The 23,823-nt window shown below is 39.9% G+C and overlaps 1 protein-coding gene across 2 annotated transcripts in view; it reads right to left on the minus strand.

Annotated features, from left to right (window-relative positions):
• Positions 1-23,823, minus strand: part of TNPO1 (transportin 1) — a 78,300-nt gene that overhangs the window by 50,050 nt on the left and 4,427 nt on the right. For both annotated transcript variants that reach the window (XR_009963550.1, XM_062612470.1), the window contains exons 2-4: positions 15,524-15,705; positions 15,199-15,312; positions 10,831-10,906 (exon numbers count right to left, since the gene is read on the minus strand). Coding sequence is in view for 1 of the 2 variants with exons in the window: in XM_062612470.1 (XP_062468454.1) it covers positions 10,831-10,906; positions 15,199-15,303 (181 nt within the window). In the remaining variant the exon portion in view is untranslated. The remainder of the gene's footprint in view (positions 1-10,830; positions 10,907-15,198; positions 15,313-15,523; positions 15,706-23,823) is intronic.

A 23,823-nucleotide genomic window follows, 5' to 3' on the forward strand; every position in this document is an offset into this window, starting at 1 on the left:
AAATCGAACGGTACAATGGGCTGTTAAAAACTACACTGAGAGCAATGGGTGGGGGAACTTTCAAGCATTGGGATACACACTTTACCAAAGGACACCTGATTGGTCAACACCAGAGGATTTGCCAGCAGGGCTGGCCCAGTCCAGTCAGAAATTTTACATACTGTAGAAGGGTATAAAGTTCCTGTGGTGCACATAAAAAATTTGCTGGGGAAGACAGTCTGGGTTATTCCTACTTCAGGTAAAGGCAAACCCAGTCGTGGGATTGCTTTTGCTCAGGGACCTGGATATACTTGGTGGGTAATGCGGGAAGATGGGGGAAGTCTGATGTGTACATCAAGGGGTTTTGATTTTAGGAGAAAACAGCCAATGAACTCAATTGTATGCTGTTGCCTGCTATGTAGCACTTTTATAGCCCACCTACTACATGTCTTCAGGTCACCAGTGGCTGGCCCTGACTTCCCTCCGACCATCATCCCAACAATGATGAAAGCAGACAAGCTCAGCAGTGACCAGGCAAGTTCTGCAGGAAACAGTCCAACACTGCACACTGTCTCTCCTGCTCTGAAAGACTGTTACAAGAGATGAAGTCCAACATAATGGATCGGATGAATTCAGCAGCTTTATAGAGACTGGTCCATGCACTAAGGAATGATACCTCTCTCTTTGTGCGTGGGTGGATGTATATACATGTGTATATACATGTGTGGGTGGATATACATATGTAAATATATATAAATATATATATATGTATGAGACGAGTTATGCTATATTGAAAAATGTGAGATCTGAGCATGATGTGAATGGTATGGAAAAAGGGGTGAATACTGTCCTGTGTTCAGCAGTAGCAGTCATTTTTCTCCTTCTTAGTAGCTGGTGTAGTGGGTCAGTGGGTGGAATTCTTTTGATTCTCCTCCCCATCCCTTCGGGAGCAGAGGGAGGAAGAAAGTAGGGAGAAGGGAATGAGCGAGCAGCCGCATGCTTCCAAGTTACTGGCTGGGCTTAAATGACAACATACACAGATATCAATTATTTTATGACTACTGCAGTGCTTTTAAGAACTAGAGTGTGTCCTCATACATCTATATTTTCTCTAATAAGGGTTTGTATGATATATGGTGCACATGTAAAAGCAACAATGTTTTCATAGCTCACCTGAAAGTCCAGGTTAGCATTTGTTTCACCATGCCTTTTCATCCTCTCTTCCTTAGAGCCTAAATTCCTAGATGGCTAAAAGAACTGAGCGACTGGGATGAGGGTTACATTATCCATTCACAGACTGTGATAAAGCGTCTAGAACACGGCTGTATTCTGCCCTATTACTCTTATGGTACTGGCAACTTTAAAAGCTAGGGTGAGATTAGCAACTGTAAAAGCTAGGGTGAGACTTTTTCTAAAGAACTGCTCTGTCTGTTGATTTCAGTTGTATAGCTGTTAAGACTTTTTCAGAAACAGAAAAAAAGTTCTCCTGTGTGTAACTACTGGTATGGATTTAATAATACAAAATGTGATAAAAAAAAAAATCATGAAGTGTTACTGTTGCACATGAAGAGTTCTGATCCATTACTGAGTGACTGGCTCTCTTAAAAGAGCTAAAACAAAAAAAATAAGGATCCCAGCAGAGCAGTGTCAGATAGGAAGTACAAGATCAGTAATTTCTTCCATCCAAACATATAAGAATACAGTAGAGACACCATCATGTGCTTCCTATAAGAAAAAAATCCTATTTTTTTTAATTTCTTTTTTTAATGTTTAAGTAACCTTCAGTATAACAATACAAACCAGTATGGTTTGCTATGATGTCAAAAGCAGGACTGACAATGTTTCAAAACATTTAGTGTATCTGAACACATAAATGACCTTGAAATGTAGTAGCCAGTCTGGAATTAATCAGTGCTCAATTGACTCATGTGAGTCATGGAAAATAATTTGACACAACTGCCTAAGCTTAGGAAGATTGGTAAGATACCAAAACAAAGCTGGAAGTGTTTTGCTGATGCCGAGACTATGCTTCTGAAGACAGTGTTGTAAATAAAACTGAGATGTGGACAATATGGAAACAGTGTTGAACTGCTGATCAACCATTACTTTATTGTATTACTTTTAGTTATGGAAATTTCTGCATTCTAACTAATAATGACCACAGGTCAATCAGAATGCCAAAAACTGTACTAATCTACAGAGTGGCAAAACCACAAAAAAATAATCTTCTGGTTTCACTCCTACTTTCAGCTTCTCTATCATATCCCTACAAACTGTCTCAACACCTTTTCTCTCTAATGACATTTTACAGATCACTTCCTGATCTTGCAGTTAAATCCATGGTAGAATTCTACAAGAGTGAAAGAATCCTCACTAAGAAACAGAGATTCAGTGTGATGAGAGTATGACTCACTACAAGATCCCAAACTACATAACCAACACAGGGTACTACTGCAGTTTAAGAACATTTAGAAAATAGAATCATCCTTCTTCTATGCTTATTTGTTGGGTTGGGGGTGGACAACACTGGGGCCCCCAATGCAACAGGGATGTGGACCTGCTCAAGTGAGTCCAGAGGAGGGCTACAGAGATGATCAGAGGGATGGAGCATCTCCCATGTGAAGACAGGCTGAGAGCTGGGCTTCTTCAGCATGGAGAAGAGAAGGCTCTGTAAGACCTTTTAGCAGCCTTCCAGTACCTAAAGGGGCTTACAAGAAAGCTGCGGAGCGACTTTTTACAAGGGCCTGTAATGACAGGAAAAGATTTAGTTTAGATATCAGGAAGAAATTTTTTATCCTGAGGTTGGTGATACACTGGCACAAGTTGCCCAGAGAAGCTGTGGCTGCCCCATCCCTGGAAGTGTTTAAGGCCAGGATGAATGGAACTTTTAGCAACCTGGTTTATTGGAAGGCTCCCTTGACTGTGGCAGGGGGGTTGGAATTAGAGGATCTTTAAGTTCCCTTCCAACTCAACCCGTTCTATGATTCCATGACAAGGACCTTTGCATTAAGTGCACAGGGAAAGAAACTGAGCTTCCCATTATAGAAAAGGAAGAAATGAGTTTAAAATGCTTTGCAAAAGCAGTAGTAATGCATAGCCTCAAACATGGCATCAAGATGCGCTTTTATATGGCTTTTGTAAAGATACTCAGTGCTGGTGCTGGGCAAATGCCATGCGCACTGTTATTGTTGGCATTGGAAAATACTTGATCATTTTCTGGGTTCCACTCCCTTTTTGCATTAAAGAAAAGGTGTTTCCCCTTGCACATGAAAAGTGGTAACAGGCATTCTTTTATAAGGCTAGACTTGACTTTATGAAAGTGGTCAGATATCAACTGCTCCTGCCCCAGCACTGCAAGATAACAAACACATTGAAACAGTTTTGTCATCCTAATGCCTCAAAGTAAGGTCACTTTCAGAAAATCTAGAAAAAGGTGGTGATGCTACTTCCTAAAAGCCATCACAGTCTAAATCAGACACCTGCACGTAGCCTCTTAAGTAGGAGGCACCATTTTTTCAGGTAGGAGGCACCTCAGAACTGTATGAAGTAGTATTGTTTGGTCGTCAGAAATGCCTTTATAAATCACACCAACATTTCCCCTTTTTGTAGGAAAAGACTATGTAGGGATGCTTGATACTTGGCATTTTAAGTACACTTGAATTTGACATGAGAAACAATCAAACACCACTGAGTAGCAGAGTCTGACTTCAAAGCATACAAAGAAAGACCTCTTAGAGCAGACTACATACAGCTCATAAGATGCACTAAGACTTCAAATAGCTGGCTAAATACCTCCAACTTATTTCCAAAAAGTCATATTCATTGTGAGTCCAAACCAGACCTTACCAAAGGTTACGTGAGCTTCTGAAAAAAAGGCATAGCAAAAAATCCCTAGAGTTTGATAACCTTAAGAATCAAGGAAAAACTTAAAAAACACCCTTTCTCTCCATAAACTACTTGAGAGAAAATATATTCCAAGACCGAACCCCAAAATGCTTACAGTGACCAACACTTTCAAAGAACCTAAACCAATGCTAATAAGTACATGAGGACATTAGGCTAATTAACAGGCAAAAACACTCCAAAATTGCCTGGGAGGACCCTCAGCAAAGCACAGAGCATGAACTTGCCAGCATACACAGGACTCCTTAGGTGGCTTTCTTGCAGGAACCTGGAAACAGGTATCTCCAGGAGTGTGATGGTCTTCTCTGGAGATAGGTGAATTTCCGTGCAGCAGCCACAGACTCTTCTAGAGTATTTACCTGAGGAGCACTCTATATGCTGGTGAAAGTCTGCCCCATGTAGATCCCTGGAAGTTCCCCCAGGCACCTTCTGAAGTGTTTGCTTCCTCTGGAGACATGTGAATTCCCAGGTAGTAGCACTAGATTCCTCCAAGGTAGCTACCTAAGGAGTTTTGTTGATGTTAAAGGCAATTCCATTCCTGTGAGTTCCCCATGACCTTGTGTAGGCATCTCCAGAAGCACTTTTGTCTCTTCTGGACACAAGTGAATTCCCAGGTAGCAGCTCCAGACCCTTCTAAGGTAACTTATCAAAGACCATTATGTATGCTGGGCAAAGATTCATGCCCAGTAGCAATTTCGAAACTTTTTCTACGATCAAATTTGTTTTTTACTTATTCTTTTTCAATAATTTCTTTGTATGGACCTCAGGGATAAGGAAAGAGATAATAATGGAGATCCCACACTCTGATTCTGGATGCTCAGAATAAGGAGCTTCAGGAAAGCATTCCTGAAGCATTGAATCACATAACACAATGCACTAGATAACTTCAAAGTTTTTTCAAGAACTAAAATAAATAAGCAAGCAACCCACTTCTTACATTTCGTATGTATGCCATACAACTTCCTAGGAAAAGCCTTTCCCTTATATCTCCACTACAGTATCCCTACAGAAGCACCGAAAGGAAGAATTAGCTATCACACAGGGAAAACCATGGATTTTTTAGTAATCTATCAAAACTCATTATCTCAAAACTTGTTTTCCCTTAAGATATTTATGCACCTCCATTACTTCATGTATTGATTACTAAATCTTAGTCAGGATTAATTTCTTTTTGTACGTAACTTAAAGGAAAATTTTTTTGCTGTTGTTTAAGTAGGACACTTCCTATGTTATGCAGCATTTTAAAGTGTAAGGGTACATTAATCTGTCTTCTGAATTACAATGCAATCAGATTCATGCCTTGGCAGTTAATCTGAGGATACTTACCAAGGACATCATGAGGAATGATGGTATAAGGGGAGGGGCATTTGTTTTAACTAAACAGTTAAAGCTGCTGAACCACTTTTCTGGATTTAACCTATTCAAAGATACCTTCCTGAAACTGGTAGCTAGCAAATTAACATCTGACTTCACACAAAGGTCTTTTTCTTGCTCATCTTGAAATTTCTTTTAAAACCAACATATCATGAACATTCATAATGGAATAGACTCATGAAAACTTCTGTCCATATCAAGTTTAAATTTCAACACTTATCAGAAGGCATTCACACCAAACCTACAAGACCACTCTGGATCCCAGTAACAGCTTATAAAAATCAGTTCCAAATTGTCCTTGCAGAGGTAGATGAATTATTAGCATCATGACTACCAGAAAAAACGCTACCATCTGAGCAGACTTCTGCTGAAACAAGAATTTGGGCAGGGGGTGGGGGGAGGAATGTGGAGGGAGGGAGGAGAGAAGAGATGGGGACAGGACCTGCCATCATGGCAATGCTCCATGTCAAAGTAAGGTGCAGTGTGATTGCCTTCTGGTAACATTTCTGTGTTTGTGATTGACTTAAGTCATCATATGAACAAGATCAAGAGTTGCAGAGACATTGTTCTATCTTCAACCGGTTTATAAATTCCAAAGCATTTGGAAATAAACTTGAAAGACTACCCTTAAAGCTTATTACAAAAGCAGTATTAAAGTAGTGTTCTCAAACCCATCTCATTCACCTTCAGAGTAAAAGTTCATCTTGAGATTCTGATCCCTGACAGTGACAGCCTTACATCAGGTCATGAGCAATCCACACTGAGATAACTGTTGAGACCAAAGACCAGAGTTTCCACATTAGCATGGGGTGAAGAGTCAGTCACTAAAACACAGTCCCAGATAACAAAGGCTCTGTATAGCTGCAACAGAATACATAACTATGGCTACACATGTCAGGAGAAAGCTACCAGGACCATCATGTATTTGTCTCTGTATTTTCCCATTAGCCTAGGTCCTACAAAGAGCCCACTGGAGGGAGACAAATGCAAAATTTTACAGAAACCATGCACAAACTAACCATGTCCTCTGTTGTCTAAGAAGGATAAAAGGTAGGTCTGAGAATGGAAATGTGCATTTTTGGGAATAAGGATGAGAGTCTGAATCTTAACTAGAACAGACATTATATCAGTAGTTCTGTTCTTTTTCCACCACACAGATTCATTAGGTATGCCAAACCCTACTTAAGAAGTGGTAAGCTTTAACACCACTTCTGTTCTTGCAATTTTTTTCACATAAAACATCTACCAACATGAAGGCTATATTAGGCCAAGCAGAATGCCACATTAAGTCTTGACCTCACATAAAGACTGCTTCCCATTTTGCGCTGAGAGGTGTGAAGATAACAAAGAATGGATACATGCAGAAACACAGCAGGAATGGTCTGCGGCAGCTACAAAGTCTCAATTTAGTTTCTCCTTACAGAGAAGTATTACCAAATGCAGTAGACTTTGCTCATGCAAGTAGGACCCGTCATGACACAGTATGCTCACACAACCTTGCATCGACAAAATACTACAGCAGGATTGTGACACTCATCATACCCAATGCTACCTAACCAACAAACTGGATTTATGAAGATTAGAGAGTATTCCTGGTGAATAGCAATGGACATCTTTTGATAATTCAGTGCAAGCCAGATGCACCTCTCATTCACAAAATTCGGGATGCTGTGGGAGGTAAAGTATGATAATGTAATTCCGGGTTAGAAATAATAAGAAAACACCAGGGAATTGATGAACTTGTCCTACAAAAGGACAGTACAGATGATTTAAGAAAGATGCTTTTTTTTGGTCAGCCTATTTTAGTCTGGGGGGTTGCAGCATATCTTATAATCAGTCACTCGCAGAAGGTATAAACAAACCAAGGCTTTGATACAGACAACTTTGGGAACTACATCATTACGATCAACAACGCCTGAAACAAACTCTGAATTTCTGCTTACAATATGAATTGTCTGTATTATGACACTTACAGGTCCTTCCTCTGACCTGCCTCAGGCTTCAAATGTCTTGGACAACTGCATCAATTACCTTAACTAGACGCTAGAACTAGCCTTTGCAAGACAGCAAGCAAGCTGAAATGAGGATAACACTTTCATCTTTTCCTTCAAGGGAATAGACTTGGACTACAGAAGCAAAAACGTGGACAAGGAAGATTCAGACATATGGCTTGGAACAAAGAAGGGAAGCTGCAGGTAAGCAAGCAGCAAAAGAGGCAAAGCTGATACTTCCTTGCAGCACTGGATTATATCAATCAGGCACACATAAAAGAAAGTGATCTGAGAAGCAGCAACATGCACACACTCCAGAAAACAGCTCATTAACAGAACACAGAAGCCTACAAGATTCTGAGCTTAGTTCATGGGACATCAGGGGAAAAACAAAACAAAAAGTCCACACCAAAAAAGAAACCAAAAAAAAAACCAAAACAACAGCAAAAAGGAACAACACTAAGGCAGGGCAGTGCCATTACATTACCTGAGAGGTTTTACACCTGCGAAACCAAGAATAGCTATACTAACAGAGCATCTGAACAGTATTTTCAGTTGCAGATAATTTAGTAAACCCAAGCTTCCTTCATTCACATACATTTTAGTTAATCTGGACTCCACCTCACCCAAGGAAGATCTGAACATCATGCTTCCAAGTACACTCTGCAGACTTACACCAAAATCTTTAATGTTTGGGATTGTATTTTACTCTACCAGCCTGCCTACTATCTGACTTCCAGGACTGAATGCTATTTCCTCAACATTTTTTATATTCTGTGATATTTGTAACATTGGGGTTTGTCCAGATTCACAACACTATCTTTAAAAATGTGCACTAATTAAAAAAAAAAGGAAAAAGAAAGTGTTTAAAGGTAAGGCATGTGTATACCAAAGCTACAAGCCAGGCCATACATTTTCACTGATCAAATGGTAGCAGGGCAATACGTGCTTCCAGGAAGACCAAAGCTGAACAAGCTTGAACTGATTAATAGAGCCCACGGAATTTAAGAACAAAACCAACAAAACCACTACATATACACAGTAGTTTCACAATAGACCTAGAACCAGCAAGTCACAAGCACAGAAGCCTGATCAAGCTAACACTGGTGAGAAAAAGAACTTAACACTTTTTGCAACTGAAAAGTAGTATGTCTGGTACTAACCCAATGCATGTTTCCTATACATAAGATTTACCTAAGTATCTTAAAGGCAGGCCTCAATGAAACATTCAGCTTTGCAAGCAAAGTCATTTCCTTGCAAATAAAATTTTGCTTGCAAAGTTATTTGCCCACAGAGACAGAAAACTAAGGCCAAAGATAATTTGGTTCAAAATCTGCTGCAGTAAAATGAGGCTATTTAACACCCATTTTAATCAACCATTACAAAATTTCCACATTCAGGAGCTGTTACCTAAATGTATCCTTAAGCAATTTTCTCAGCAGTGGTTCCAGCAGTGGCAAAATCTGGACGAAAGGTTAGTCCCATCTGCTATGAAACCAAGCTCCTTTTATCATGCACTATGAAATCACCTTAAATTTTACTGAATAAACTGACACTGATGTTGGAAGCTTATTTTCATGGCTCCTTCTGCAGGGATGGTATGGCCATAATAAAAGCATGAACTTCACACAGCATAAATATCTATGCTATGGTGTGTGATGGAAAGCACGCATTTGTTTCCATAAAAAAAAAAAAAGTAAAATAAAATATTAAACTTGGCAAAGCTGTAGGCCACTAACAGAACCCTCTTCAGGAGGGGAAAGGAAGGAATACTTTCCCAGATGTACTGAAGACTGTTATCAACCTCATGAGTCCATGACATTTTCCCCTACTGGCACAAAAGAGCTATTAAATGGCAGTTCTAATGGTCACTTTACCTTGCTTAGGCAGGTATAATGAAGGACTACAGATGGCTATTGGCTGGATTCAAAGCAAATCCAACCAACAGTTCTTCCATCATCTCTCATTAGTCTTACCCAAGCAAGGTAACAGGATATTTAAACTTGGCAAATACTATGAAAAGTACCAACACCGGATTCACATATAGCACTCTCAATATTGTGCAAATTTCCTGAACTAGATATAGAAAGTTAAAATACAGTTCCTTTGGACAAAAGATTATTACTTTGTCACTGATGCAGAAAAAAGAGCATTTCTGAAGCAAAAGCTGCTTCTCAGCAGTCTCACAAGAAACCTGTTGTACCTGTGAGAAGTATCACTGCAATTGGATGCTAAACCCCTCCTCTTAGAAGTTAATTTTCTACTTGTCCCCTACTTGCTTGCCTCTTCAACCTGTCAGATCGCTTTTTTTTTCCCTAAGATAAAACACCTTTATAGAACCATTTTATAATAGTTAACATCTCCTAGTCTTCATCCAATTTCAAACTATTGATGTGTCTAAACATTAAGAAGGGTAAAGACTACTGGATAATCTAAGGAGACCTGTTTGGAAGAGAGATTCTGACACATCACTAAAAACATCAGCGTGTAGAACCCTAAGCTTAAGTAGTGAACAGAATGGAGAGGGGGAAATTAGCATCTAAAGCAGAGTTAAAAACAATTTCTTTTTTTTTGTGGGGAGGGGAAGGGGGAAGTGGAACACACTTCTCATCACATACTTTGTACAGACTCCAGATCCCACTAATCGACTCATTCTGCTTTTCATTTTTCTGTTAATGGTGTAAGGCATATGGAGTATCTACACTGGCACCTTGCTCAAAAATTTAACATCCTGATTCAGGCTGATTCAGGTCTTGAAACCTGTCTCTCTTAAATCTCCCCCAGTGCCTTAATAGATGCTCAGAAGACTTCATATGTATCCTATTCTATGATAGGATACACAGAAACACTGGGTTATACTCCAGCCTTTAATTATGAAATTGTACTTTCATCCTCCTCTTTCTTCCTTCCTCCCAAATCTTGACAGAATTTTTTCACTATCATAGACCTCAAAAATTAGTAGCTGTAGTACATTGGAAAAAATCTTCCATACATTCATGATCACTACTAAGGAACTGTCTGGATTTATCAACTAGTAGAGGCTATACAGTATGCTGTATGCAGTCTGGACTAACATCCATAGGAACAGGACAACAGTACGTAGTCAGTTGATTTCTAACTGTATTTTACTAGAATGAAGACTTTAGAATGAAGATTCTGAGAGACATCATCTTCAGACAACTCTAGAATGTGATCTTCAAAATATTTAAGTCTCATTAATAAGGAGATCATTATCATAACTGAATTTAGCAGAACATTTTATAATGTGTATAGTCATGATTCATGAAAATTATTACACAATTTCACTGCAGTCTGATAGAGGTATGATGCTCCCACATTTCTGGGAAGATTTCATAGGACATTTACAATGGAAACTATTCCAAAGTTGAAACTACAAGCACCATTATGTCACCAGATTTTTTTCAACAAAGACTTCTGAGAGGATAAATGAGTTCTACTGACTATGGAGCGCAACCAACTATAGGCATCAGTTTCTTATTTCTTTCAAGCTAAACAAAATAAATTATTTAAAGAAAATGGGGGTGGGGAGGAAGGAGAATAAAACAGTATCTCAAGAACTTACCTTCAGACTTCAACTTAGTAAGAACAAAAATCAGGTAGTTGTTGAAATCTGGATACTGATTGAGTTGTTCTAGTTTCTGAAGAGAGAAAGTGTTAAGGAAAGTTGAATCTTCGTGCACAGCATTTACAGCTTTCTGGATACAAAGATTATTAAATCAGTTACACATTGCTGCATTGCTTCAACCAGCAGTGAATATAAGCTCACAATACACGAACTATGAACCATCTAAAAAGTTTCTGTAATTTTCTTAATGAAGCAATTGCTTTCAGTTATGAAGAAATCTGAAAATAAAATAAAATCAAGGGACAGACACAGAAAACAACAGATCCTTAAAAATATTCGTAAAACCACTAAAAGAAGCTTCCTCCTTCCAGTTTTGGATTTCAGTATTTATACTTAGAAGCCCACAAAATCTATGGAATCCACTGAGACACAGTCCCATAATACATTTTTTCTCCTCCACAACAAACAAAAGCATTTCAGTATTAAAATGCAACAACTATGAATTTGATAAGATACTAATTTTAAAATTAGACATATGCTTCTTTACAATGCTAACTAGTCACAGCCTGAGCTTTCAGCAATAGGAACCTGTTTAATCATAAATGCACAGACAGTTGTACCAAGAAATTCATGCTTATCCCCAGTCTCATTAAAAAAAAGAAAAAAAACAACAAAAAACCCACCAACCCAAAAAAACTAAAATGAGAAAAATTTCCTCATCTGCAGAAAGAAATTAATTATGTCTCCGAACACCTGTGAAAGTAGGTAGTTGTTTCACCCAAAATTGTCATTACTTTGGCCCCAAATTTCCCAGTATTTTGACACTGCTTGGCTAGAGCACTGATCTGGCATTCTTCTTGTATCCTGTTCTCACACCCTGGAACTAATAGGTATTCAACATCAACATTTTAAGTCAGTACAGTGTCACCTCTGAGTTACTAAACACACTACATATCATCAGTATGGCAAACAATCAAGAAAAAGAAGAAGTAAGATTATTTCCTCCACTAGCATTTAACGTGCTGTTTAGCTAAATCGCTAAACATTCAAAGTAGCTAAGCCTTAGCCAAGTACATGTATGTTAGGACCTGATGGCCCAGTGTCCTGGGTTCAGCAGTAGCAGTCATTTTTCCCCTTCTTGGTAGCTGGTGTAGTGCAGTGTTTTGACTTTCAGCTCGGGAACAGAGCTGATAACAAGCGATGTTTTGGTTTGGCCAAGGACTTTGTGAGCCTCATGCTCTGCCAGGGAGGAGGGGAAGCCAGGAGGAAGCAGAGACAGGACACCTGACCCAAACTGACCAAAGAGGTATTCCATACCACAGCACGTCATGCCCAGGATGTAACTGGGAGTAGCCGGAAGGGCTGGGAGACTGCAGGGTTGGAGGAGGTATCGGTCAGAGCTTGGTCGGGCTTGGGGGGGGCGAGTTATCGGTCAGCTGGTGGTGAGATGATGTATTCTCTTCCCTTGTTATTTCCTTTATCATTATTATCATTGGTGGTAGCAGTAGTGATTTGTGTTATACCTTAGTTACTAAACAGTTCTTATCTCAACCCGTGGGAGTTGCATTCTTTTCGATTCTCCTCTCCGTCCCTCCGAGAGCAGGGGGAGGGCAAGAAAAGGGGGGTAAGTGAGCGAACGAATTACCTGACTGGGTTTAAACCACAACACCCAGTAAATCCCTTCCAGTAACTGATCTACTTCCTTCCCATGACCAACAATCAGTGCCTCAATCACAAGCTTAACGAAACTTGATTTTGGATATTTGGGCTGTCTGGACCAAGTACTAACTTTGCTGGAGAAGCCTGCCCTTTTTCTACTTAGCAAGAGTAAAGAGTGCTTATCAGAGTAACAAGCTCCTTTGCTGTGAAACACACAAAAGATGAAATGTAAAGAGGATGGTCAGGGCAATAATAATAATGGTCAGGAAAAGTAAGACAGAACACTCTACATGGCTCCTAGAAATGAAAAAAACACACATGCAGACATTCTTGTCAAAGATGCCAAGCCAAAGAGCTCCTTCAGTAACAGCCAGGAAGCACATTTTAAAACATTTTTCTTCTTCTCCAAGCTTCAGAGACATAATCACCAAAACAGTCAGCCAAACATTACTAACAACTGTGAATTCCAATGGATGAAGTAAGAAGCAGCAGCAGAAGTGAGAAGAACTGAAACAGCAGTATTTAGTGGAAACTGAGTAAGAAAACACTTAGTTGGTCTGGGAATCAAAAAACAGTTTAGTGGCCATATTTTCTTGACAACTTCTTCACTCACTTTAATTTTTTTACTCCAAGAAACATCTGATATCTTCATTTGAAAAATATCTGAAGCCTTACTAATTCATAACTTTGTTAACGATAGGTTGTGGCTATAATCCCCCAGTTGCTTATATTTGAGTTCTAAGCACTCAAATGTACCAAACCCATCATAAATATTTTAAATCCGAAACCATTAACCACCACCCTGCTTTGGAATGTTACAAGTAGCACTCTACAATACAACAGCCATCAGATACTTTTTTTTTTCTTAAGGAAGCGATCTCAAAGGACATATATATATGATTTTTTTTAATTGTAGAACATGATCTGCCGAATTCTAGTAAACCACCTTCTCAAACTCATGTATAATACAACAGTAAAAATGTGCCACTTCTCTACAGACCAACATACAAAGACCTCCTTGAAACACAGGAATCTCAGCACAGCAGGGAGTTTACCATTTAAAAAGAATTTCAAATATTAGTTAACAGCACTTTTGCTCAGTTAATTTTTACTCATCTTCAAGACATACACCATCACCTATACTGCCCTTCCTGCACTTGCACTGCTACTTCTCAATAAGCAAACCACATGCTATTAAGTTACCTGAAGCAGAGCTTTAAAATGTAATTTCACAGTAAAGCTACACTATAAACACTGTTGCTGTAAAAACTTTTGTATTTTAAATACCAAAAAGCACCAGTACAAGTTTGGGGCATTATCAGAACATTCAGACACTTCTGATTTTTCAAAGAAAGCAATAATATCTTAAAAATCTGAAAGAGCTGCAAGAACAAGATGATTGAGATGAATACTACTATCACCTTCCAGGTAAGAGCAGAAGCCTTCCTAAGCCTGACCACATCTGTTACGAAAGCCTACAAGCGAAACAAACTTGGCTTCAAGCTAAGCTCTTAAAATAATGTAAATATACATATACACACATGTACACGTTCTTACCTACTTAAATAAATTCTGCTGCTTTCTGGAGACCTTCAAGCAAGTGTCTTTTTAAAAAAATAGGATCAAGATGATAAACTCATATTCTTCAAAGAATTTCAGGACTTCTAATTACACTTACATGGCTAGCTCAAGAAGCAGGCAACAGTAGGTGCCGCCTTTATTTTCCAACACCTATATTTTAATTAGTCTTAATTTAAAATTCTACTATCTCAATATTTTTTCCCTAAACCCTTGCTACTTCACTTCCAAAACCAAGAGAGTCCTCGGGGAGTAAAACCCCAACAATCCACAGTATCAACACGAAACGTGCTGCAAAGCAGCAAAAGGAGCCACATACAGGAGATTTTCCCCTTCCCGTTAGCTTTAACGAGTGTAATAAGCAGTATTTCAGGCTCCGGCTTCCAGGCATGCAGAAACACACGACGTAGCGAACCGCGCCGTGTCAGAGCCAGCAGGCCAATGAAAGCGCGCAGCCAGCTTTCGTCTCGAATCCCTGCGCCGAATTACCTCGGGAGGCCCCGGCTTTGCCGCGCCGCCTGCTCAGCCCGGGGGCTGCGGGGCACCCCCGGCCGCTCGGTGGGATCCGCCAAGGCGAGGGCCGCGCTCCCGCCCGCCCGAGACTGGGGGCTGGGCGCTGGCGCTGGCCCAGCGTGGGAGAACCCGGGAAAGCGGTTGACACCGGCGGGGCCGTGCCAGAGCCTGGCCTTTAAAAAAAAAAAAAAAAAAAAAAAAAAAAAATCACTTCCCACCACCAAAAAAATAGAAAGGGCTGGGGGGCAAAGAAAAAAAAACCAACAAGGAACAAACAAACAACAAAACCAAACTTCAAAGAACCCCACAAAAAAACCAAACCCGCCCCTTGGCTCCAGGCTCGCAACAGGTGCCCGGGCCCCGCAGGGGTAGGGCTACCCCGCGGCCCACAGCCACCCCGACGGTTTAAACGCCGCGCCACGGCCTCCCGCTCTGGCTGCGGTTCGGCCCACCGCGCTGTGGCGGCTCCGCAGGGAGGGCAGGGCACGGCATGCCCGGCCACCGCCGCCGCAGTGCCGGCCCGCCGCCGCGTAGGCCGCACTCGCCGCCCGGGCCTCCCCACCACCCGCTAGGGCCCCCGCTGCCCCCCGCCGCCCGCGCCCCGGACAAGGATACTTGTTGCACCGCTCTCTGCGTGGTGGTGTCCGGGGACTGGGACTCCTTGAGCAGCTGCAGGATCTGCTGGAGCCCCTGCTCGTCTGGCTTCCACTCGTACTCCATCTTGGCTAGCTGGAAAACACCAGACAACAGGCGGCCGCGGTTAGCGGTGCGGCAGGGCCCAGGCCGAGGAGGCGGGCGGAAAAGCAGACAGGCCCGAAGGAGGGAGGGAACGGAGAGGAGGGTCGCCGCGCCGCCTGGCCCGCTCTAGCTCTCAGTCCTGCAGCGCGCACGCCGCCAGCCTGGCCCACCCCCCAGGGCCGCACGGAGGGACGACACCGACCTGCTCCCGCTGTGCTCCGCGCCCAGCAGACTGAGTCACGGCGAATTTGTAATCCGGCCCGCAGAGCTGCCGCGCGTCCTCCTGGGTCCTAGCGCCGGGCACGCCTCCGCCCGCCCGGGCCGCCTCGGGCCCGACGGCACCGCCGTCAGCCTTTCTCCGGTGCGTCCCACACCGTCAGCAGCCTGAGGACGACAAATCGCGGACCCCTCAATCCCGGCCGCAGGGAAACGGGGCTCTTTCGCCCCAGCCACCCACCGCAGGACAGAGAGGAACCTCCGGCAGCCGCCACAGCCCAGGGGAGAAGCGGCGGCCCAGCCCGGGCTCCTGCGACAGCCGCGGTCGCTCGCCGCAGGGCCTGGCAGCGAGTGGTGAGACTGCGCCAGCAGAGGAGAAGCGGGGGTGCGAGAGCAGACCCAGGAGTCAGGAGCGTGGTACTTGCGTTGCCGTCCGCTGTTCTACGTGATTTGGCTGGGTGCTGAGCAGATCTCAGAGGCTCCAAGTTCCACTTCTAAAGAGGGAACTGGACCAACCACGCAAATAGAGGAAAGGGGGGCAGGGGAGGGAAATTCAGCCATTGAATATTTAGCTTCAATATATATCAGGGGAGATCTCAGGTCAAACTTTAGACGTGTGTATATATATATATATATATATATATAAACATGCATACATTGCATTTTATATATGTAGCTATTTTAAAATATTCTACATATGCTAATGGGCAAAATATGAACATATGCTGCTTAAAACCAGCCTGAAAAATGAAAATGGAAAATGGTAATACCTTGGCTTTTTCAATCCCACTTTTAGTCACCTTGTTTGTAAACACCTGACTGTATGAAAACTAGTTTCACTTTCTGCTGCTTCTGCTGCAGTACAGAACTCAGTATGACTGCTGCACATCACAGCCTTAACAGCTGCTCAGAGGCACTGAGGACAGGAAACACTAGTGTCTCCCAAAAGGTTCATTCCAGGTAATTTGCTGTGTGGCAATTTGTGTCATATACCCAACACTGACAATCAGCTGTCTGGTCTCAGGTGCTAACCAGCATCCTGAGCCAACTTCCCTTCTATTACTATGAGCCACTATTCTTGAAGAAGACAAAATCAGTACTGCAGAGACTCCAGCAAAAAAAGCAAAAGGAGCTGTCACAGGCAACAGGACAGGCAGCATACTTTATAATATCTACATACCTGGATAATGAGAACAGTGAAAGAGGGTACTTGATGAGTCAGGAAAGCATGTACACTGGAATAAGAAGCAGGAAATGGCTAAATAGTAGAGAAGTATGCTACACAGCACACAAGACAAAACCAAAAAAGAGAAAGATGTTATTTTAAAAAGCAAAAAACAGAATGTTTCTTAAACTCTTCAATTTAAGCAATTGCTGAAATTATCACAGGGCTGTTTGGGAGATTACTAGAGCAGCATACCTCTTGAGAGCTTATTGTGCTGAACTGGCTACAAGACAAAGTCAGTAAGGCAGGTGCGTAAAGGTGCACCACCATTTTTAGGTAAGGATAGGCACAAGGTTTATACAGCGTTTTTGTGAGCAGGGTGAATCTCTGCTAGTTATGTGGACCCAAGCCATTAAAACTGATGCTAGTGGTTCACACTGCATGAGGACAGTTCTCCATAGTGAAGCTTGCACAGTTGGAGCAGATGAAAGCTGAGGTCCAAAAAGTCAGGGAAGTTCTAACTTGGGCCTCATTTCCCTAACTCCTGCCTTACTAGGAAGGTTGTAGATACTTGATTATCTTTGAGACTTCTGGCCCACTGTCAAGTTTGTTTGAAACTGATTACAGCTTCAGAAGTTATTAGTCAGAAATTACGACACAAAGATTACATTTGTCTGATTTTATCAGGAAACCAACTGCACTAGACAAAAATAACATTAAGTATGAGAAATGAGGGAAGAGACCAGAAAGGAAGGTTGAGAGACAGAACAGGAAAAAGCAGGAAGCAGGCCATGGATCCATAACTACAAAAAAAATAGGTTTCTTTTCCAGAATTGTGACCAGAATTAAATCTGGCAATATCCTTCTACAGCAGAGAAAAAAAGGCCTACAAATCAGGAGCATAAATAGGAGCGTCTATAGTTAGTGAGGACATAAAAATGCTTTAGACAATCATCCAAGGTAGATTCCTCCTTAGGATGAATAGGTACCATACTAAAATACTGGACACATCAATATTGGAGGCAAATAAATCCATAATGTGATTTGCTCTCCACTGAACATCAGGTTGGTGATGGACTTTTCCTGAGAGTACCTACAGTTGTAACAATGTACCTGCTCTGGAAATCTGCAACACCGTTGCCTCTGAGAAGAAGAGCTTTTCTGGCTCTGAGTGGTGGCATTACTGCCCACAATTTCATGGTTTATTTTCCCAAACGTAATGAGCGCTATTTCCTTTTGCAGAAAATGGCTGTAAAAGCCTGCACTATGGAATCCCATTGAGCAGATGAAATAGTACATATGATAACCTGACAGCCTGTAATTCCACTCTTCTGACAGAAGTACATTCCTTATTTAATGAATACCTCTACTCCTCATGTATCCGTTGATCACAGAGGAAAGAGTAAAGTAATATAGTTTCCATATATACAAAGGCACAAAATCACCATGCTGCTACAGATAAAATGGATGACAGGTCACAGCATGCACTAACATTCTGGTGTTTGCTAGAACAATTACTAAAGACTTAATGCAAATTAGGTTTACAAACATCAACACATAGGCTTATGTGTAAGTCAGAACTGAAAACCAAGTCTATTACTGTTGTTGGGTTCAGTTAGATATATGACATTGTCAGCAGCAGAAGCAAAAAGCTGTTAAGCTTTCACCAATTTGGAAAACATCAGGAGTGCTTTGAATTCTACTTTAATTGGATGAAACAGCATTCTTATAATTCATTAAAAGTCCAGCTGATTGAACAAGTGCTAGACAGTGCAAAACTATGAAGATCTCTGAATTTAAAATGCCTTTGATCAACTAATCTTCTGGACAAGGATACATTCAGATGCATCATCTCTTCAAACTTGCTGTTACTTCATTTCCACAGCTAGAGATACCAAGTGGAAAAATACTCTGTTGCTAATGATTTGCCCAACTGTAATCACACATGCTAGATACTAAAATTGCAGTACATGTTCTTATTGCTGGGAGTTGTAAAACAATCTGAAACTGAATGAGCGGTTGCGTAAGAAAATCGTCACCTTCTGAATTTGTGGCAGAAGATACCAGATCTATCACCTGAAGTATCTAATTGTTAAAACCTCTTAAAACCTCCCACACCTGGTTTGTTTTGTTTGTTTGGGGTTATGGTTTGGTGTGTTGTTTTGGTGTGTTTTTTTTTCCTTCCCTCTTTTCTCTAGGACACAAGCTTCTTCCTCCAAATTTCTCCAAAAGTACTTTGCTTTCCTACATGAAGCATACAAACCTCTGTATTTGTCCAACATACAAGGGATTTTTAAAGGCGCAAGAAATAAAGATTAACTACAGACTGGGAGGTGAAAACTGAATGCTCTACCCTGGGTAACAAGCCGTACTCATTACTGTAACAGACTAAATCTACTGTACAGGGGTGAGTGCATGTGCAAAGTCAGGACTGATTCCCGGGAGTCCAGAGTGTTATTTAAACCTGTCAAATTTCATGTCTAATTCAACATGTGCTTTTTGCCATCTTAAAAATCTTTCAAGCAATATTAGCATCAGGTTCTTATGAACCCTATTCAACTTCCTATTTACAACTGTGGTAAGGTTTCTTAGCTGTAGGAAGCAAAGCAGCTGGTGTCTGATGTAGGGTTTTGATCAAAATTAAGTTTCAGTAACTGATGGTTCAGGCTGTCCCAAGACAGAGATAAAAATCAAAATGATACACAGCTTCTAAACCTGTTCCTCATTTACAGAGCAAAACTGAGACTTGAAAATACCTGACAGAAGTAGCAGATATAATTTAAAAATTAAGTATGTATTGACTATGGTTAGAGAACTGATGCTGTATTTGCTCCATCATGGTATGGATTTTTCAAAGTTAGTTTAAAACAGATCACAAATTACTCAGGAATTTCATTAAATAAACAGAACATGTAAAGATACTGAGGCCCTTTTACTAGGAGAAAGAAGTAATGAATGCAAGACATTATATATTTATTCGCAAGTATGTTTTGATGCATAAAATGAGAATAATCTGAGGAAAAGACAAGCTACAAACGTAAAGCAAAATTAAAACCAAATATACAAAATTAAACTTTTTTGCCTTCTGAATGAGATTATTAAAATCTGTTATTTCACACTGTTTAAGTCAGACCACTGTCTTTTCACAGTATGAATAAGCACCAACTGTAAAGAAATTAGTAGAAGGGATGTCTCAAAAAACCTGAGTCTTCTCCGCTACAAAACTCATCTGCCATTATTAGGAATAGTGTAAGGGTCAAGGCAAAAGTGATATGGGAACACTATGAACTGATTAGTCAGGATTAGGTTTTATTTTTACTTCTTGGCAAAATACCTTGTTCCAAGATGCATAGAATTTAGAATTCAGTGAACTTACATACCTTCCTCCCCATTTTTTTTCTGAATACTCAGTGTGTATTAAAACATTCACACACAAAACACACATTAAGACATGCAACTGTCAATGATACTACCATTGTCAGATCTGTCACTGGTGGCAACACTGGTGCTTTGGTGATACTTACAATACTGACAGTAACACTGTAGGCTAAACTGTAATCACTGGTCATTGTCACAGAAGGGTAGTGTATCATTTCCTGAATGGCTGACGAATTTCCTCACTGACTTAAGTGGCTTATCTAAGGCCCTTAAGATGCTGTTGCCTCAAGGAAGTGACAGTGTTTGTGTTTATATTAGTCCCTTCTTGACTCCAGGTATCTGTCATGCACAGGGATAAATAAGAATCATACATGAAATGGCAGACACACAAATGGAAGATGACTTAAAAAGCTTCAGATAGAAACAGGAATTCAATCTTGCATCCTGTGAGCCTAAGTACAGTTGTTTGGCTTTCTCTAATCTCTAATGTCAGATAGATACTCTGATATTACATTCTCCTGGAAAAAAAGTGAGGAAATAACTACTGACCTGGAATCGAATTCCCTCCAAAAGAGACAAAGCTATGCATATGATCATCAGTAAGGGGAATTAACTGCTCCAGTCATACTGGCAAACAAAAGGAATGATGCCCTAACCCCCTTAATCAAAAAAGCAACTCTCTTAAGGCAAGTAAGCAAATAGGATTTATTTGATCTTACCAAGACTGCTAAGCAATGACTGCAGACTTTCCTTGTCTTTCAAACCTCAGATGAAGAACAGGGTAAAAAAGAATGAAGGGTAAATGTAGAAGTACAGACACTGGTCCTGTTACCCCCAGATTGCTCCTACATATACATACACAGTGGAAGTTGCAGATGCATAAAACCCAACATTTTTGCCTCCTCTGAATATCAGCAATTTTAGATGGCAAATAATAATACAAGTTGAATTTATTACTGTTTTATATAAAAACCAGTGTGATCCAAGTGCCTCAACATTATCTCAGCAGGAATTCTGTGAGACAAAGTGAGAAGTACCTTTAGAAATTAAAACAGTGTTAAAAACTCCTTTACAAATTTCCTTTAGAAAATTCCTGGTCATCTGACCAGAACAATAAATCTCACTGGATAATCTGGTAAGGAAAAGAGCATAATTTTAACACTGAAAACTATTTCATTAAATAGATGCACACAGAATATCTAATACAAATGGATGTTTCAATGGAAGATTGCTTCAACCTTTTCAGTTTAAGCATATTCTAAATGCTCTTGCATACAACATCTGAAGATGAGATTTAAGAGAAGTTTTAGACTTTCAATTAAACAAGATATTCAAGTTGCTACAGCTTGAAGCCAACAGACATTCCACAAGAAAGCCTTTAGTTGTACACAGATCATCATGGCCCTTTCCAGCATCCCTTTCCAAGAGATCATGGAATTATTCCAGGTAGACAAGTGGACTTATACTGCTTAAAAAAGGCAGAAATGCAGGATGTATTTAAAAAAGTAATACATAATGGTATAATTATTTTCTCTTTTCTATAATTCTGCAGTCTCTCATTTCTACCCTTGTTTTTTGAAAAGCATTCTCACACCTCTAAGACCAGCTTTGAAAGAATACTGAACCAGTTGAAAGGAAATTGCAAACAAGTCTGAATGCAAGCAATGAAGCAATGAACCTAAGCTACAGCTTCTGTGCTAAAATGGCTTTGTTAGTGCTTTTACAGAGATTTTTGTTGCGTAGATGAATGATCTGATAAAATATCTTGGCCAGTTAATGCTGCCTTAGCCAAAAGCGATAGACATTCAAAGTACTACAAGTCCCCTTAGCAATTATTTTACCTCATTCTAGTTTAAAAGCAGTACTTCATGCCAAAAAAAATAAAAAAAAAAAAAAAAAGAGAGAGAAACATTAGAAATAAAACTTTACATTAAAAATATATTGTACATTCAGGTCAGAAAAGGCAGACAAACTTCAATAATTTCAGCATGGAATAACGTAATCTGCTGAAGAACCTCTGCCATTTTTTAACTGATTTGTAACTTTTCAATATTTTATGCATTTAAATACTTTAATGTTGGTTTGTGAAGGACATCAGAATGGTATTTGATTCAAAGATTAGCTGCAGTGATTGGTTGTTAGTCTGAATAGCTACATATGTAACAGAATTCCCTTAAAATGCTACTAATAACACAGCCAATGGAAACCAAATATTTCAAGGTGTTCAAAGATTTCTTTTTCCCAAGCTCAAAGGTAAAGGAAATTTACTTAATGGAAAAATTGTAATTGAAAATAATTCAATTTAATTTAAATGCACAGGTCATTTAATAACTTTAAGGCCATTTTAATGTGCTTTTAATAAAAACCTACTGCAAATAGCTTCACCAACTCCACTAAATAAGTTTGCTGGCATTCTACATGCATCTTTGTCTTAATATGTAACCACTACATGAAACATAAAACGATGAAGGGTTGAAACCATTGTCACAGATTAAAATGTATACACACAAAGAGAATAAGTCAATGTCTCAGACCTACAATCAGTTGTCATATATTATCACAATGCAAAATCTGGGCTTTTTTTTTTCCTACTAGTGATTTTAGGATCTTCACTTTGAGCTCAATTTACCAGCCTGCAGTCTGCTTTCCCATAGGCTGCCTTTAAAAACAAAAAACAAAAAAGTAAAAGGAAAAGGCCCTACAAGGTACTTTCCGCTCTCTTTCACGTTTATGTGGAAATTCTCCTTTGGTGTAGTGTTGTTTTAAGTCACCCTCTTTCTCCCTGTAGCTGCCTATTGTAAAACATGCATCTTTTGTTTTCTAATTCAGCTGGAAGCCATACGCAGAAAAGACTGTTGTTTTACACTCACCTAGTGGGTTAGAGCCTTAATTCATATATGGAGCTTCTGGTCACTAATGTAACTCAAATACGATCTATAAAATATTACATTCAATTGAAAAAATATTTCGGCTATTTTCTGCATGAGGTGGCAATTTTTTCCTCCTAGGTTCTTTTTTTTTAAATTTTATTTCAAATTATCTTCAATAACAAAACTAAATATTTGATAGTGTAGTAGATTCAAAATAATGTCTGACATACAATTAAAAAAAAAACAACAAACAACTTTGTAAAACTTGGTCTTACCATCACAGAACAGCCACACAAACGGTGTTGCCCTGCATGGATAAGGCCAATTCTTTCAAGATTTCAAAGTTGAACTTAAAAGTCTAACCAAGGAAAGCAGATTTCATTCCCAAACATGTTTTTGACTAAATTAACATTATACATTAATTAATACATAAACATTGTTATATTAAGGACATCTGTATAATCAGTTTTCTCTAATACGCACTTACCAAAACTGTAGACAAGACACCTAAACTTCACTCAAGTAAAAAGATACATTTGCTTCCCTTCATTCAGGTCATCCTAGATGCAAGGCTGAAGTAATTCATCAACAATACTGTTACAACAGTCTTACAAATTTTATTATCTTAAATTGACACCATTTTCTGGAGGACACAGGGGTTAAACTGCAATGAAAACATTACATTATACTTGACCACTTTGTTGAATTTCCTCTGAACCTGAGGTATAACTTGTAAGCTTCATGGAAGATGCTGTAAGGGATGTTCCAGAGCTCAAAAGTCTGAAACTGAAAACTGGATGACAAATATACATGTTATTTTCTATTACTGTTATCCCTACCTGTAAAATTTTACACTAGAACCAAATATTTCTA

Source organism: Pezoporus occidentalis, unplaced genomic scaffold (assembly GCF_034315485.1).
Source record: "Pezoporus occidentalis ecotype Australia unplaced genomic scaffold, CSIRO_AGI_Poc_V1 ctg16, whole genome shotgun sequence".
Taxonomy (NCBI): Eukaryota; Metazoa; Chordata; class Aves; order Psittaciformes; family Psittacidae; genus Pezoporus; species Pezoporus occidentalis.